The 16,710-nt window shown below is 38.4% G+C and overlaps 2 protein-coding genes across 4 annotated transcripts in view; one reads left to right on the top strand and one right to left on the bottom strand.

Moving 5' to 3' along the window:
• The first annotated feature begins 1,371 nt into the window (after positions 1-1,371).
• PTGR2 (prostaglandin reductase 2) lies at positions 1,372-15,468 on the top strand. Of its 2 annotated transcripts, XM_015630977.3 has the most exons (10): positions 1,377-1,415; positions 6,366-6,434; positions 7,624-7,742; positions 8,836-9,027; positions 9,962-10,132; positions 11,124-11,333; positions 11,753-11,874; positions 13,101-13,188; positions 13,927-13,966; positions 15,231-15,468. In XM_015630977.3, the coding sequence occupies exons 2-10, from the start codon at positions 6,398-6,400 to the stop codon at positions 15,293-15,295; spliced, it is 1,044 nt and encodes a 347-aa protein (XP_015486463.1). In that variant the 5' UTR covers positions 1,377-1,415; positions 6,366-6,397; the 3' UTR covers positions 15,296-15,468. The 2 variants fall into 2 exon arrangements, 1 of the variants encoding a protein (XP_015486463.1); XR_004497749.1 differs by lacking the exons at positions 11,753-11,874; positions 13,101-13,188; positions 13,927-13,966; positions 15,231-15,468 and having other exon boundaries at positions 1,372-1,415; positions 10,011-10,132.
• TMEM62 (transmembrane protein 62) overlaps positions 11,918-16,710 on the bottom strand; it is a 27,958-nt gene continuing 23,165 nt past the window's right edge. The window contains exons 15-16 of one of the 2 annotated variants that reach the window (XR_001522186.2): positions 15,931-16,013; positions 11,918-11,991 (exon numbers count right to left, since the gene is read on the bottom strand). The gene's annotated coding sequence lies outside the window, so the exon portion shown is untranslated. Of the gene's footprint in view, positions 11,992-15,625; positions 16,014-16,710 lie in introns of those variants that run through there. The other variant, XM_015630974.2, reaches the window with a different exon arrangement.

The raw sequence follows: 16,710 nt of genomic DNA, 5'->3' as shown, positions 1-16,710 counted from the left end.
GGCTGAAGCAGTCACTTCAGGCTCCACAGTAATTGCCACCAACTCAGTGGCCCCTTCACAGACCTGATTGTCCTTACAGCACAGTGAATCACTACAGAATAGGGCGAGTACCCAGAGTAATCATGTCAGGCAGTACCAGGACCTAAGCCTCATCCCAGGAAAGCTCTGGGTCTTGCTACAACATGTTTTTTAAGGAAAGAAACATCTTCATCTGTATTCAAGCACAGAAATAGCACGTATATAGTAAATACATTATATTACACGCAACAGCAACTTTAGTAGATTTTAAGGAATAGCTATCAAACAACCCTATATCACAGCAATGAACAAAATCTCATCCACTGGACATGAGAGGAGCAAACATCTCCCAGTGTCAACACAAAGAAAACGTGCTCTCAAAAACTGCAAATGCCTTCTCCCAGTACCTCCGTTTAATAAGGCCAGGTGCCAAATCCTGTGCTTAGATTATGCTCTATGCAGCACTACAGGCCTGGGGAAGAGTGACTGGAAAGCTGACTGGAGGAAAAGGACCTGGGGATGCTGGTTGACAATGGAAGGAACATCGGCCAATGTGTGCCCAGGTGGCCAGGGAGGCCAAAAGCATCCTGGCCTGTATCAGCAATAGCATGGCCAGCAGGACCAGGGCAGTGATTATCCTCCTGTACTCAGCACTGGCAAGACCACACCTTGAGTCCTGTGTCCAGTTTTGGGTCTGTCACGACAAAAAAGACAGTGAGGTGCTGGAGCAGATCCAGAGAAGGGCAATGGAGGTGGTGAAGGGTCTAGAGTATGAGTGTGATGAGTAGCTGAGGGACTTTTATCCTGGAGAAAAGACGACTTGTTGTGGAGAGCCTCATTGCTGTCTACAATTACCTGGAAGGAGGCTGTAGTCACATGAGGATTGGTCTCTCCTCCCAGGCAGCCCATGACAGGACAAGAGGAGATAGCCTCAAGCCATGCCAGAGGAGGTTCAGGTTGGATATTATGAAGAATTTCTTCACTGAGTGGTTTATTAAGCATTGACTGGAATCTGGCTACCTGGGGAAAGGATGGACTTGCCATTCCCTGGAGGTGTCCAAGGAACCGTACGTGGTAGCTAGCACCCTGTATAGTAGACAGTGTTTTGTTCAGTGAGAAGTTGGTCTCGATGCCCTTGGAGGCCTTTTCCAGCCTTAATGAATCCGTGTGATTATGCGCTCCAGGGGCTCTAGATTAATGATAATCCATTAATGATTATCGTTAATGAATCTGTGTGATTATGCGCTCCAAGGGCTATCCCGCCACAACCCCTCACACCACCGCGGCCGGGTTCGGTGCATCGCCGCTTTAAGGGCGGCCGACCCAGCGTTTCCTGTTTAAGGTCCGCGCGCATGCGCGGGGCCGGGCGTTCTCGGGGGCGCTCGGGGCGGCTCAAGGTGAGCGGGAGCTTCGGGCTCTGAGGGGCCCCAGCGGTGCAGGGGGAGAGCCGGGGTTCGGCCTGGGGCATGCTTGGTAGAGCTCGTACTCTCCTTCCCAGAGTCGTATCCTCAGGGATTAGCACCTCCTTGCTGCAGGGCAGGCGGGGGCACAGGTGCGGAAGGGATTGGAAGAGGCTGTTGGCATTGCCCGATCCCTGGAAGGGGAGCTGCAATCGAGCTTTACTGAGCCCCTTGATCAAAGCGCGTCCCGGGGCGGGGGAGCCATTCCGGAGGAGAGGAGCGGAGCCCCCTGCAGCCCCGGACCAGTCTGTAGCACTGAGCCCCCTGCGCTGCCCCTGCCTCTCTCGGGTTCTCTCTCCTGGGCTGCTCTGTTCGCGGCTTCCGAAACTGGTAATGACCCGTAGGCAGCGCTCTCTCCAGAGGCTCTTCGACCTTTGGCAGCACTGCTTTCTGACTTTGTCTCGGGGCATACCTGGGAACCTGGATAGTCAGTAGCTCTCTGAGATGGCTCTCAGGTGGGATCCTGCAAACTGCGTAATAGGCTTCTCAAAAACCCCATCGGGTGATGCTCCTGCCCTCCCGGGAGCAACCCACATTCCTTATGTGAAATTCTGCCAAGAAGAAATAGGACTTGTGTAAATATACCATATACATATATTATCTTTTAAACAATTTTCATCAACAACAAATCTGTGTAACTACTTATTAAAAAAAAAAAAAAGTTCAAGATGTGGCACCTAAAAGCTTTTAGATTTTTTTTTTAGCACCTAAATCTGAAAAAGTTAAGTTTATACAGTCCTACTGTATGTAGATATGTATGTGTATACTTACTGGAACTTTTGCTCTGCTCTATAGGTCAGTGAAATCTGATAAAAAGCTGAAAGATATTAGTCTTCTTGGGAATATAAAAAAAGAGATGGCTGGATCAAGATCCTACTACTATTATCTTTCTTTTTCATCTTCTTTCTTGGAGGAAAGATTGGAGCCTGCACTCAACTCTTATAGTGTGTCAGAAAATCCACATGAAGAAAATGCTATGGGAGAGACTTCTCATCAGAAAACTCAGTGATGAGACATGGAACATTAAAAAAATCTAAATTTATTGGTTCAGTTCATGAAAATACTTAGCTTTTTATGGCATGCATCTTTCTCCATTTATGACAGTCAGTATTGCTTCTGGCTTGCCATTAATTAACATTCATCAAACTGTAGAGCTCCTGAGTGGAGCTGGTGGAAACTTTGTTGCTTAATCCATTACATTTGCTTTTCCATTTACCTCACCTTGCCAGTTACAGTTGTCTCTTTTTTTTTTTTTATTTTTACCAGACATTCCCATCTCAGTTTTGTTGGTTGTCTCATTCATCGTTCCCAGTTTCTTCAGTTCTCTCTCCCCATTCTGTTTTGCTCTTCTCTGCTTTATTGGCCATTAAGTTGCTATTCTTGCCATGTTTCTCTGTTCTTACTGATTCCTAGTCCCTGTACTTCCCATCTTTCCTTCCTGCCTGTCCCTCATTCAGAGTCATTCTTGTAATTTCTTTCCTTGAGTTTCCTTTGAGGATCCTTGCTCCAGCCACTTTGACATCACAGTTTCAGAAGACTTCCAAATCTTGTTCTCTATCTAGATTGCCTGCCTTCTTCCTTCTTGCTGCCTGGGCCTCATACAGGACTACCTGTTCTTCCTTTTGCTTTTTGACTAGACTACGTCTGGCTTGGAAGCAGGTGACTTGTTTTTGCAAGAGTATAGGCAACTGAAAACTCTGCTTTGTGGGCAGTCTCAGAAACAAGTTCTGGGAACCAAGCCCAGAGCAAACAAACTGGAGCATTTTAGCACTGAGGAATTTACTTAACTTTTTAAAAGGAGTTGTCACGTGTCTCTGGAACAGTGGAGAAAGGCAAAGGGAGACAGAAATAAGAGTAAAACTGGGCAAAAACATACTTGATACTCCCCTAAAGATGCTGCTGTTGTGCTGCTTAATGCTCCTGGAGTACTCATAGGGTGAATCAGGTGACTGGCATAGCATGATGATGTTAAAACTTGGAACTTTTACTCTGATATAAAGGGTAAAACCAACTCCAATTGGTTTTGTTTGGAAAAGCTGAAAAATAATAATTGTGTTGTCTTTTTAAAAAATAGTCAAAAGCATCCTGCACACTGGCACTATGCATGTATTGAAAAGAATTGTGTATATGATACAAATCCCCTTTATTTCACTTTAAAGAAAATCTGTTCTCTTTTTCCAAAAACTTTCCTCACTGTACACAGTGCTAAAAGATGGTGCCTCTACTTATTTTCTTTGGTCACTTCTGTATTGTTTGTAATGTGAAGAAAGTTTGATTCTTACTGTCTTATGGTGTTACTGTGACCATTTGCTTGTGTCACGGTGTTTCTGACTTCCCCTTTAGGTGCAGTCCTATTTAGAGGTAAATGTCCATCTGCAGTGTTGTATTTGCTGTGGCAGCTGTCGCAGAATGAGTGACAATTCAGTTGCCAGTTTCACTTTTTGTCCACCTACTCACAGTATTTGGAAGGTCTTCAAATTCAATCAGTACACAGGCTCTTCAAACAAAAGCTGTGAAACAAGCTGGGAAATAAACAGTACTTTTGTTCCTTCAAAATGTCAGGCATTCAAAGAAGTAGTCTAAACTTACATTGGATAATTTATCTACTCACATCTTTCTGTGCTGCTCTGTATTGCTTTGTGTTCCTTTTAGTATGTTAATATCTTTGATTATTTTTCTTTATATGTTTTTTTTCCTCTCTATAATGATAGAAAGCAGATATTTCAGGAGTATGTTAGTCACAATAAAAATTATCTTCATCCTCTCTTGTTCAGATTGGGGTTTTGTGTTTGCATAATACACATATTTAGTTTCAGGCTAACAAAAATGGAGTCAGCAGTTTTGACAGTGGATGGCTCTGTAAGGCATGTACAGCACTTCTGCCTGCTCTGTGTGATTTTAAACAGAGGCTCATGCCCTCACCCATGGGTATGGATAGTATGTATCGGGGAGTCATTTGTCCAGATTTCATTGTGAACTGTCAGATGCTGTTGGTTTATGTTCACTGCATTCTTAACTCATTATTTCTGCACACAGCAGTTTGATTGGTAGTTATAAACTTCAGCTGAGTTGTGAATGTGTGCCAATCATTTTAGATAGAGTAGGCTTGTCCTTTTAAACTGCTCTGGATACATCTGACTTGTAAACTCTAAAGCAGAGTTTAAAAAATGCTCGTTGTATTAGCAGAAATTCTCAGATGCTAAATCAATTGCTCTAGGAATAGCAGTTGTACTACTTGAATGTAATTTTGTTGGGCAGATGTTATCAGGAAGAATTTGGAGTTTTGTTCTGAAAACTATTCTGTAAAACAAATACAGAGTGATGTGCCCATGATCGCACAGGAAGTCTATAGCTGAGTACAGCTGAACCTAACATCAGCCAGACTATTTCTTAGGCCATCCTTCCTGTTAGGTTTTTACATTCTTTATGTTCTAGAGATTGTATCAGCTCTGTGGGTATAAAGATGGATTTTTATTTCACTTTTTAATTGTTAAATCCTTAATTTTCAATGCTCATTTTTGTTTATAATCAGTAACTAGTAATTTCATGGAAGGTGGGTTTTTTTCCTTTTGTTGTAGACTGTTGTTCTACATTGTTTTGTCCAAAGAATTCTGCAGGTCATTTATTTTTCGATTATGTGGTGCTGTAAAGACATATTTGAGATTAATTCCTTGTAGGTTACCTTGTAATATCCTTAGAAATCTGGAGAGGAATGAACTTTTTAACAACTTTTCCCAAATAAGTAGTTTTTCAAGTGTGAACACAATAAAATGTTAAACCTTGATCTGTTTCTTTAACAAGATACTTGTATTTTGAGTCAGCTGCATTTTTTAAAGGGGAGGGATGGCCAGGGATGTGCATCTTTTCTCCTAATAACTTTTTAATTATGTTTTTCAGCATTCCAGACTATAGTTCTTGATGGTTTGTGAGTGCTGTTATGTAGAAGTACAGACAGAAGGTTCTGTGTTTTGCAATGTTCAAAGAGTAAAGATGTTGGATAAGTGGTGATTATGTACTCTTTATAGGCTCATCTTTTAGATTTGCTCCAATTTGTTCTTGTCAGCAAAATAAACATTATGACAAAGATGTCAGTTATCATGTTTAATTCTTTAATGTCCTTTGTTCATGTGGAGGTTGGTTATTTATGGCTGTTGGCTGAGAATAGTAGTCACATTTTGATTTTGTATTAGAACTGAAAGCATGTGAGATCATGTTTTTTCTCCTGTTAAATTAGGGTGATTTCCTCTTAATAACTTTGGGTCTCACAGGTGCAAAATCATAGATTTGCAATCCTCTTTTAAACTGTTGAAATTCAAGGAGAAATTTTTCTGTAGAACAGATTGAGTGATGATCTCATTCTTTCTCATCTCTGGGCACTGCTAATAGAAAGAATTGCTTTTTCTTACAAAACATCTTACACAACAATATCTTTTTATCATGTACCTGCAGACTTCTATTCTGGTGTGACTGCCTGCCTGTTATTTAGTGTCACCTGACTTGGTGTGCAAAGCTGCCTCTGTCTGTTAGGTGGGAACAGGGCGTTCTCAACCGGCACAGGAAACCTCTCTCTCTGCCTTATAGGGACTGGTGATGGTCTTAAACGGAGCTGGTACATTACAGTTTTCCATCTTTCCCGTAGGTGCTACTGTGATATTGTATAAAATCAGGGCTTTAATGAGATTAAACAGGGTAACTTCTTACTCACACATTTGTTTATTTTATGCTTGAGGTTGGGTTATATAATTCTTTGTATCTTCCTTGGGTGTGGATGCTGAAGTTGGGGAGGTCCGTATTTCATCCCCAGTTTCCAAATTACTGAGTACTTTGCCTCGTATTCTTTTTTCAAGAAAATTTATGTTTCAGTCCTTCAAACATTTTCTTTTGTAGAAATCCAGTGTGAACTTGTTGCAAAAGCAGAGATGATTATACAAAGAGTAGTGCTGAATTCACGGCCTGGTATGTATTTCTTTCCACTAAAGAAGCAATGTGTTTGTTCTGATTGCCTAACGCTCCAAAATGGTGAAGGTAGAAACAGACACTAATTTGAGATACTGACATTTATATATCTTAATATTGCATGCAACAATAAAGTTTATTTAAAGTGCATTTATTTATGTATAAATTTATTAATTCCCATTAATATAAATAAATACATTTGTAATAAATTTATCTTCATTTAGTTACATTTACATTTATTAATAAAAGTAAATTGTATTAATATAGATACATTTCTATTAAATATATAACATATATTCAAACTGCATTTATTTGTATATGCAGATTATTAAACTGGTGAGAAAAAAGGGTTAACACGTAATATATGAGAAAACTCTAAGTATAGGGGCTGAAGGTGAAGAAAGATTAGGGAACATGGCTTTTTAATTCTCACATTTATTCTTTTTGCATTATAAGAGATGTCTAAAATATTTTGTTACTATTAATTTTTGATTCCTTTTAGTAAATATTGAATCTTTTGTTCCTCTCAAGTTTCAAAGGGTTTGTTTTTTTAAGTTTACACTTAAGTTGAGGTTTTGTTTACTTTCGTGCTTACATGTTTGCCTTGTTAGGGATCAGCACAGTATTTTGAATAGTGAGTTCATAAATCTGGTGTAGAAGACATTAAGTTTTGGAGGGAGTATTGTATTCTGCTTAATGCTAAAATAGTTTTAAGAGTTAAGAACTATTGTGTGATCTGCAATTAAGTCTTTCAAATGGTAGAGCAGGAGCCTGCTCTAGCTGTGCAGTCACTGACTTAAAGTAGGCAAGGCTGTCTGGCTGTCTCAGCACGGGTGGTTCCAGTTGTCTGATTATGTGCTGCATGTGGTACCAACCTGAGGATAAAGCCTCCAGTTCTGGGGTTCTTACCACAGCTTTATGGATGCTTCTTGGAAGCTTTAATGTAAGGAAGTCTCTGTGAAGGAATGCCCTTGCAGCCATGTGCAGTGGCTCTAGTCTGTATTCTCTCAGTCTCACTAGGGTCAGAAGAGGCAGAAAGGTGAGAGTAGTTGGTTGTAGTTTTACACCTGAGTAAATATATAATCTAATTTATTCTAAAAAGGACAACCTTTAAAAAAGGCCTTCCCGTACTGATAAAGGGAATTTCTATATTGATTCATTTATGTGTTGAATTCTAATATAACTCTAGGTAAGAATGGAGTGCCAGTGGCAGAAAACTTCCGACTGGAGCAAAGTACAATACCAGATACGGTCCAAGCAGGACAAGTGCGTGTTAAAACTCTTTATCTCTCGGTGGACCCCTACATGGTAGGTGATGGACTTAGAGCTGAGCCAGAATTTGTTTTTTAAAGTACCTTCAACTCTGTACCTGTCATGATGTTTAACACCAAAGTTACCAATTACAGAACAAATATATGTGTAGTGTAACTTAGTAATTGTATTCAATCTGATGGAGTTATATTGGGAAGGAATTTGGCATTAATATGCTTGGAATATCTAGGAATATAACTTTATTGGACCAAGAAGAGCCTGAGCCCTGATATGCCATTACAGATTTGTTTGCATCAGCTTTTTCTGATTTTGGCCTTTTTTATATTCCTTTTTCTTCCAGTCATGAAAAATAACAGAAATCATGTGCTTGGGAGAATTGTGGGTTGAAATGGAAGGGAAGGTAGAAGAAGAACCAGACAGACACAGTCTGTAAAAATTTGCTATAAAGAGAATTCCAATCATTTATTCCCTCCGTAGATGGTGATAATAGAAAAAAGCCAGTCTAGATTTCAAGAAAGTACAAGTATTTCCCAAGAAAGCTTGGGAATTAAGGAAAAGTTTAAGAATCCTGAAATACTACCTGTAGCTTCAGAGGAAGCTGCAAAGAAAATACATCACATTTCAGAAACAAGATTCAGAAACATCATGTTTCAGTAACATCACAAGATGTTTCATTAAACAGATCTCTGTCAGGGGTGGTCTACATATATTTGACTGTTCTTCAGTGCACAGGCATGGACTGAATTACTTGTGGGCTTTTTTTTTCAATTCTGCATCTCTAGGACTCTGTCAGTTGAGGAATGGCATTTACAGGATTCTCATCAGACCTGAGCTAGTTATTGTCAGTTGTGCTGGTGCCTTTGAGCCAACATCTGCAGAATGTGTTTGCTTTGGTAACACTCTTGGAGGAGATCAGGATGGTTCGTCCTCCTTTTGTACTGAGCAAACAAGGGGGAAGAGGAATCTAAGAAAAGATTATGAATACTTGAATACTTGTGGCTTACTGAGAGAGATTTTTGAACAGCCCTTTGTGTTAGAAGTTCTGAATACATCTTCATCCCCCACTCATCTTGACCTGATAAACAAGTTGTGTTCCACCAGAGCCTTTCATTAAAGCCTTGTCTTTCAGCGCTGCCGAATGAATGAGGACACAGGTTCGGATTACCTCCAGCCTTGGCAGCTGTCTGAAGTTGCTGATGGTGGGGGTATCGGGGTTGTGGAGGAGAGCAAGCACCATAACCTTGCTAAAGGAGACTTTGTAACTTCCTTCACTTGGCCCTGGCAGACAGCTGCAATTCTTAATGGAGACTTGCTACAAAAGGTAATACAAATGCAAAGGCCAGGTTGTGACTGATTTTTCCCCTAAACCCCGTTTTTTCCCCGCCAAATCTTTTTTTTTTCCCCTAAATAGCTGCTAATGACACTATTTTTTTGTGAAAAACAAGTATACCTTATTGAAGCAATCAGTTCTCAAAAGGCAGATCTACTGATAGATGCCAAAATTTGTATCAATTTTTTTTTCCATAACGTTTTTCCTTGTTAACAGACAGGCCAGTATTATTTTAATTGTTTGGGGTTTTTTTAAATTCCCTGGAGCTGCTTCAGTTAAATAATTCTCTTGATTGTTTTAATTGTAGTAGAACATCTTGTTCATGAGAGTGTAACTGTAAGACATGAAAGGCTTTAGGTTTATTTAATTTATTTTTCTAACTTATTACGTTCATAAAAGCTTTTACTTGAGGTTTTACATTCACATAAGAAGGGGTATTCAATATTTAATAGAAAGTGGAGAGGTTTCAGTGCAGTAGGAATATTGTGTTGATTGTTCTCTTGAAACAGAAAATTACTGTTTGAGTAAGTTTGAGAATTTATACTTTCCAATAAACTCCTTCCTTTAGGATTCTTTGTCACTGATCTGCAAACACCATATTTGATAAAATGGTGCATTTTTATCCTTTATGCAAACATAGGGATAGTTCACCATCGCTGGAAACTTCCTATCTCCCAACTGCTTTTTAAAACTTCCATAATTTAAGTTTTTGTGAGTTACTTTGTATAAAAACTTTTTCTAAAACCACAGAGACATAACATTTTTGTACAAACTTGCTGTTAGAATAGAGCTGGAGATAGCTCATCCCTACCAGTTGTACCTTGCCTGTTAAATATCCTGAGTTAGTTTTCTACCTTCAGGCAATCAAAGAGCAAATCCCCACCTTAGAAACAAATGACCTCCTACCTACGTTTCTGTTCTGTAGCTGGTTCCACAGCTTGTAAATGGACGCCTTTCCTACTTTCTGGGTGCAGCTGGCATCACAGGACTGACGGCCCTGCTGGGAATCAGGGAGAAAGGACACGTGGCCGTGGGTGCAAATCAGACCATGGTGGTGAGCGGAGCTGCCGGTGCCTGCGGCTCTTTGGCCGGCCAGGTAGGTGTAGGCCTAGGGCATACAAACATACTCTTACCAAGTTTTGTCTTCTGAAACATGCTGGTTATTAAACATACAGATAAAATCTTTGTAAACATGAGCAGGTATAACCCTGTGGGAATGGCAAGTTTCACAGATTTGGCACACATTCTCTCTGTGAAAGACTTTACGTATGGAACTCAAGTTTCATGAAATAGGGAGAGGAGAAAAAAGATGGTGGTGATTACTTGTTGCTAGCATAAGTAAAATAGATGATATATATACATGTATTTATTATACATTCATATGATAGTCTGCCATTCCAACACTATTGACTGGAGACTTTTTTTTCTCTATTAGAACACAGTAATGTGGTAAACCCTTTGTGCTGTGTTCCATGACATCCTTTGTGTTTTGAGGTTTACGGATCTTTCATCTTCCTTTTGTTCCTGTTTGTAATGTGTATGTGCGTATCTACAAATACCTCTCTCTCTCTCTCTATATATATATATATATAAACAAACAAAATCAATATTAAGCAAACTTTAGACCTCCTAATAAAGAGAAGCCATGGAGAAACAATGCATGAGCAAATCTATGAAGATTATATTTAAATCAATTATTGTCCAGGTTTTTTTGCTTTTATTAGTTGTTTTATGGTACTTGGCAGATGGTAGTTTTTCTACTGTATTTGATTCTCCAGTACTGACAATCATTGGTGATTCCACAAACACAATCTTCTGCAGTCAGTGAGTTTGAAAAGATGGCAAATTTTGATTGTACCTGCCCCATGTGTAGTTGTGAGGAGGGAATGACAAGAGGCAGTTGTGTCACATGAGATGGGAGTGTTTGCTGTGTGGGGTTTAGTGGGATGGGAGTAACTGTAATACCCCTTAGGACCCCCTTTCTTCCACTGCTACTTTTATGCAGATGAATGATCTAATTTGTCTTCATTGTTTGGGGTTTTGGTTTGTTTGTTTTTTGTTGTCTTTTTTTAACGGTGTGCCTGCAGATTGGCCGTCTAGAGGGCTGCTCTAGAGTGGTGGGGATTGCTGGCACAGATGAAAAGTGCTCCATTTTGGTCCAAGAAATGGGGTTTGATGCTGCTATCAATTACAAGAAGGGGGATGTGGCAAAACAGCTATGTGAACTCTGCCCAGGTGGTGTGGATGTTTACTTTGACAATGTTGGTGGACACATCAGTGATACGGTTATCAGTCAGGTAATTATTCCAGCTGTCAAGTTTATTCTAGTCATTCTCCAATGTCTGCATGCCTAACATTCAATTAATTCATACTGATGCCCAGCCTGTAATATGGCACAGCAGGCTTTCCACTTCAGTGATCAACTTCAGGTGCTGATCCTGCGGGCCCACAGTAAGATAACAATTTCTTATATTCCTTCTATTTAGTGCCTTTTTAAATTACACTAGGCTGTATAGCAGTTATTTTTCCACAATTGTCTTGCATTTTTATCTATTTGAATGTTGTCTTAGATTAAATGGGACTGCATGCAATTCTCCTACTCTTGTATAGGAAATGTGGCTAGTGAAAATTTTGCAATAACATCTATTGCATCTGAAACATTTATTTTCTGAGACTGAGGAATGTAATTTTTCTCACTTTACGCTGTCCCAAACAGATGAATCAGAACAGCCATATCATCCTGTGTGGACAGATTTCTCAGTATAACAAAGACGTGCCTTATCCCCCTCCACTGCCTCCTGACATAGAAAAAATACAGAAACAAAGGAACATCACAAGGTACATTTCTCCTCCAGAACTTGTGACCAGGTTCCAGGTAGATTGTTCATATGATGTTTGGAAGGTAGTCTGCAGTCTGCAGTAGCTACTTGTAATCAGACCTGAATGTTGCCATCCCTAAAAAGGAAAATATTATCATGGTATCAGTAGATCCTTTCCCTTACATTTGTCTTTATCAGCATGAAAAATGGGAAAGGATGTTGTTATTAGAATCATAGATGTCAGTTGTTACGTTCTGTTTGAGGTTGCTTGATTTAGTCCTGTAACCCCTGACAATTCTTTAGTACAAGGGAAGGTGTTGCTGTAGTTCTGTTCTCAGATGTTTTGCAGAGTGCATTCTCTCAAAATGTTGTAGTTCAGACATAAAGATGCAGCTGATGCAGTGATTTTATTGAAATTACATTTTTAGTATTTGGGGGTTTATTACATAATGGAACTGTAGGTGTGACAGATATATATGGGTAAAACATTTTATTATCTTCTGACTCCAGGAATTGCTGAATGTCCTCTTAGGATTCAAATGGAGCTAAGGCAGAGGTTAGGAGGACAGTCTTAAACTCTTCAGTCATTGCATTGTGGAATGTTTGGGAGACTTGATTTCTGTGCAAATCAATTGATCTATTCTAATTAAAATCTTGCCTTGTCACTATTACTGTTGTCTGCCCTTCTAAAAAATGGATAAAATTAGTAAAATACACCATGCATAGTAGAATGCAGTGGAGAATTTGGTCACTATGTTCCTACAAGTAATTATAATTTTTGATCCTGATTTCATTTCTCAATTGCTATGGAAAGCCATGACAGCAGGATATGCAGAATTGTGGGGAGCCTGAAAATTTAGTTATTCTCACCATCTAGTTGCAGGTTCACTAATTATTCTCCCCACCACTGAAAAATAAACCAAAACAAAAAGGTAAAAAATAATAGGAATTTGCTCACATTTTATGGATATTTCCTTATTCTGATGATACTACTTTACTACTTGATTTTTATTACTCTTTTCTCTCTGATACTTGAAGAAAATTATCTAAGACTGATGTTACTGTCAAGCTCCCACTGCAGAAAGTTGTCACAACAAACTGGCAAAGCCCTGAGCTACATTTCTTTATAATTCGTGCTCATAACCCTTCAGTTTCAACAAGGCTGTTTTCTGAAAAGATTTTTAAGGATTTTCAAGTACATTGATCAAAGTTCCCTAAACCAAAACTCATTATTTTCTTCCACAGGGAAAGATTCTTGGTGTTGAACTACATGGACAAACAAGAAGAGAGTGTATTACAGCTCTGCCAGTGGATCCAAGAGGGTAAACTGAAGGTGAGAACTTCTAGGTTTACTCTATGGCCTTTGATACTATCTCCTACAACAGGAAGACTAATTTCTTTGTCTCTGGCTCTCTTACTGTGCCTCAGGATTGAACATACCTTTTAAAAATGTGTAAGTATAATTAAAAGGTTATTGGGTAGTGCTGTTTTAAAAGGTACCTGCTGAGGATGGTCTGACTGTAGTATGATGAACTTCTCTGATTACATGCTGCTCATGTCTGTATTCTTTATTTCAGCATAGGGTGCAAGTGCTTTTTTACTTAAAGATTCAGACCTTCAAAAAATGTACTTTCAAATACCTGATGAGTTAAGAAAGAACATTTTTTTTTTGGAGAATCTTGTTGGAAATTTTACTTCAAGCTTTATAATCACCATTTGTGATCACTTTGTAATGAGTAACAATGTAATGCTTAACCATGCTTAAACCTCCCCTGTGAGGTCTGTCTGAATTAATTTTTGTTTCTTCAAGTGATCAGTAATCTTCCTGGGAAAATACCAAGACATTAAATTTTGGGATCTGATTGAAGAATTAAACTACTTGCAAAGTTATCAGAAAATATTCACGCCTCTCTTAGTGGAAGAATCTGGTCCAAACAGAGCCCTGTCTATTGTAGTGAGAGTAGTCTTTAGATTTTGGTGGCTTCTGTGGCAGTTTCTTGGCATGTTTCTAAGAAATGTGAAATGATGCTCTTGTTTGAGGAAAACTGAAGGGACTTGTTTGCATTGACAGGTCAGAGAGACGGTGGTAGAAGGCTTAGCAAACATCGGTGGTAAGATATTTACATCATTTTTGAAGACTAATAACCTGATTATATACAATGACATTAGAGGCTAACTACCTCCTTTGTTGCATTTGCCAATTTTGATTTTTGTATTTTATCAAAAACATTACTTTTATGTTATAATAATTTTTTCACTAATCATTAAAATGTTCTGAATTAGAATTATTGTACATTTAAAAAATCATTGAATATAAATTTAGATTTTGTTGTTCTTTTAGTACTGAGGGGAATTTATTCTTAGACTGCTACCTTAGCAGCTGCTGACAGTCATCCTGATCTTAGAGGTTTAAAGTGCTGCCCCTTTCTTCGTACTTGTGTGTGTAAGGAAATGCTTTTTTTTTTAAATCCTTGAACTTCTACTTTAAAAACACAATATCTAACAGAGGTTGTTACTGGATTTGCTAACATAAAAATAGAATGAAAAGTACACACAAGAAAGGGCAAAGCATATTACTAAAGAAAGTAAAAATTAATTTCTTTTAATAGAAGAAAATGTTTTGTAACCTGTTCAAAGTATCTGTAACAAAGGAAATATAAAAATGAAGGGGATCTGGTGACATGAGCCATGTGATCCAAGATGTGTTGTAAGAATGCTTCCCTTTCAAGAAACAGGGAAGAGTATGATTTAGTCCATTTAGTTGTTAGTCCCACAAGATTAAAAACTATTAGAATTAAGTGATCTTACAGATTTCAATTTTTCCTAGTCATTGCTAATTCCTCCTTATTGGTATACATTTGTATTTTGAAGTAACTTGGTCAAATATATCACTCATATATCATATTTCATACTTTGTTTACTCAAAAGTATGTTTTTTTGCACCAGTTTCTCCCACTATTGTGCCATATTTATAAGCCTTTTCTTTCACAAATGTTTGTGTGACCCACAGCATTTGTGGGTTTCATGCAACATGTCTCTCTTTGCTGTTTGTGTGACATATCACAAAAGCAGCAAATGTCGCTGTTAACTTGTATAGGGTCAAACATGTGCTTACAGATAATTTTTTTAATTATTATGCAAAGCTGCCCTTAGCAGTTTATTACAGGCTAGCTTTTTTTCCTTTTTTTTTTTTTTTTTTAATCCCCTTCTTAATTTAGTACATTGTTAAGGATAAATATGATTAGATCCAAAGTGATATCTCTCCTTTTTGGGGAGCTGCTTAATACATTTGCTTCTACCATTTTTGGTTTCTTTTTTAGAAGCTACTTGACTTGTTTTGCTTGGCACTAACTTATTTCATTATTTCTCTTGAAGCCGCTTTCCAGTCCATGATGAATGGAGGCAATATTGGAAAACAGATCGTCTCTGTTTCAAAGTAAAAGTCATTGGTTCGAGAAAAATAATTGCATTCTGTCTCTAACAGTGGGCAAGTTTTTACTTATACTAATTTCCATTTCTTAAATAAACCATTAAGTTGCTCTGTATGTACTGAAAGCAGAGATTTTGGGATGCTAATAAATTAAATTGAACTGGAAACAGCAATGCAATCATTTATACTCGAAATGAGTAATACGTTCTTGACATGATTTTGACAGTTGCCACCTACACTTGCAAATATTTAATGGGTGTGGTTTGAAAGAACATCCTGTGTTGTCCCAAGCACAGGCTCATCACCTGGTTAGTGTGTGACAGCAGTTCATACACCAAGCTGAGGAATTTCTATTTCTTTATTGTATTCTGTGCAAACTAGGAAATTAGGGGGCAACCCACAAAAGTCTGGCCCATCATCATCAAAACTTTACACTATTTACACATTTTGGCAAACAAAAAGCATTTATTGTTTACAATTTATATGGCTTTTTCGTTAATTAGTACTCAGACCCTTATTTGCCAGTTATATCTCTTGTTTCCCATGCTAATTATCCCAAATGTGCACGTCTTTCCCCCTCATTCCATTTGGGGATCTGTTTTCACTTGGTGGTTGGGGGGTTGTGATCTCCCCTGCCAAAATTACCTTTCTCCTTACAGCTCAGTCCTGCTGACTTCACTCCAGAGGCTTTCATCCAGACAGCTGTTTTGGGATTGTGTTGCCTTTTCCTTAAAACAAAGGATTAGCCATGACTACAAGTTTCACCGTGCAATTGCTTAATCATAACTGCCTAGCTATTGCTATTGATTAACAACTAAAAACCTGCAAAGTTTGATTCAAATCTCGAGGGAGTAAATATCACAATATTTGCTGAAGGGCTACTCCAGAGTGAGCTCATCTTTGGCACCATGAGTTGACACACCTTCCAGAAGTAATCATCCTCTAGACAGTTATTTTTCACAACTGGAACAAAATATGATAAAATTATAACATTCCCAGCACTATTAATTTTATAGGAATTGCTTAGTAATCCACACAAGTCAGGAGTCTATTAAGAGCTGTGATGTGAGGGGTGATTCAGAGTGAGATCATGCTGAGATACTGATTCCTTACCATAATAAAGGCAGCTCGATTGCAGTAGCATTCTGGTAGTTAGGCAAGCTATGGAGGGCAATACAGGTTCTAGCAGCATTAGTCAAATGGCTTTAAGGAAGAAAGATAGGGACAGTCAAAGTAAACCTCACCCTGATATCCTCAGTGTTTATTTACTATTTTCACAGAAGTATTCCTTTACTTGTGAATCCTGGTTCATGTCACCTCTTAAGAATAAAAAGCCAAAGGGAGAAGATTCTTTAAATTAAGTGCCATCAGTTATAAAATATACTGATTTCTTTTTCATATTGTCCTAATTTCTTAGTAATTGTA

The sequence above is a fragment of the Parus major genome, chromosome 5, assembly GCF_001522545.3.
Source record: "Parus major isolate Abel chromosome 5, Parus_major1.1, whole genome shotgun sequence".
NCBI lineage: Eukaryota > Metazoa > Chordata > Aves > Passeriformes > Paridae > Parus > Parus major.
Note: the sequence above shows the minus strand (reverse complement) of the source record. Positions and strands in the feature narration are given on the sequence as shown.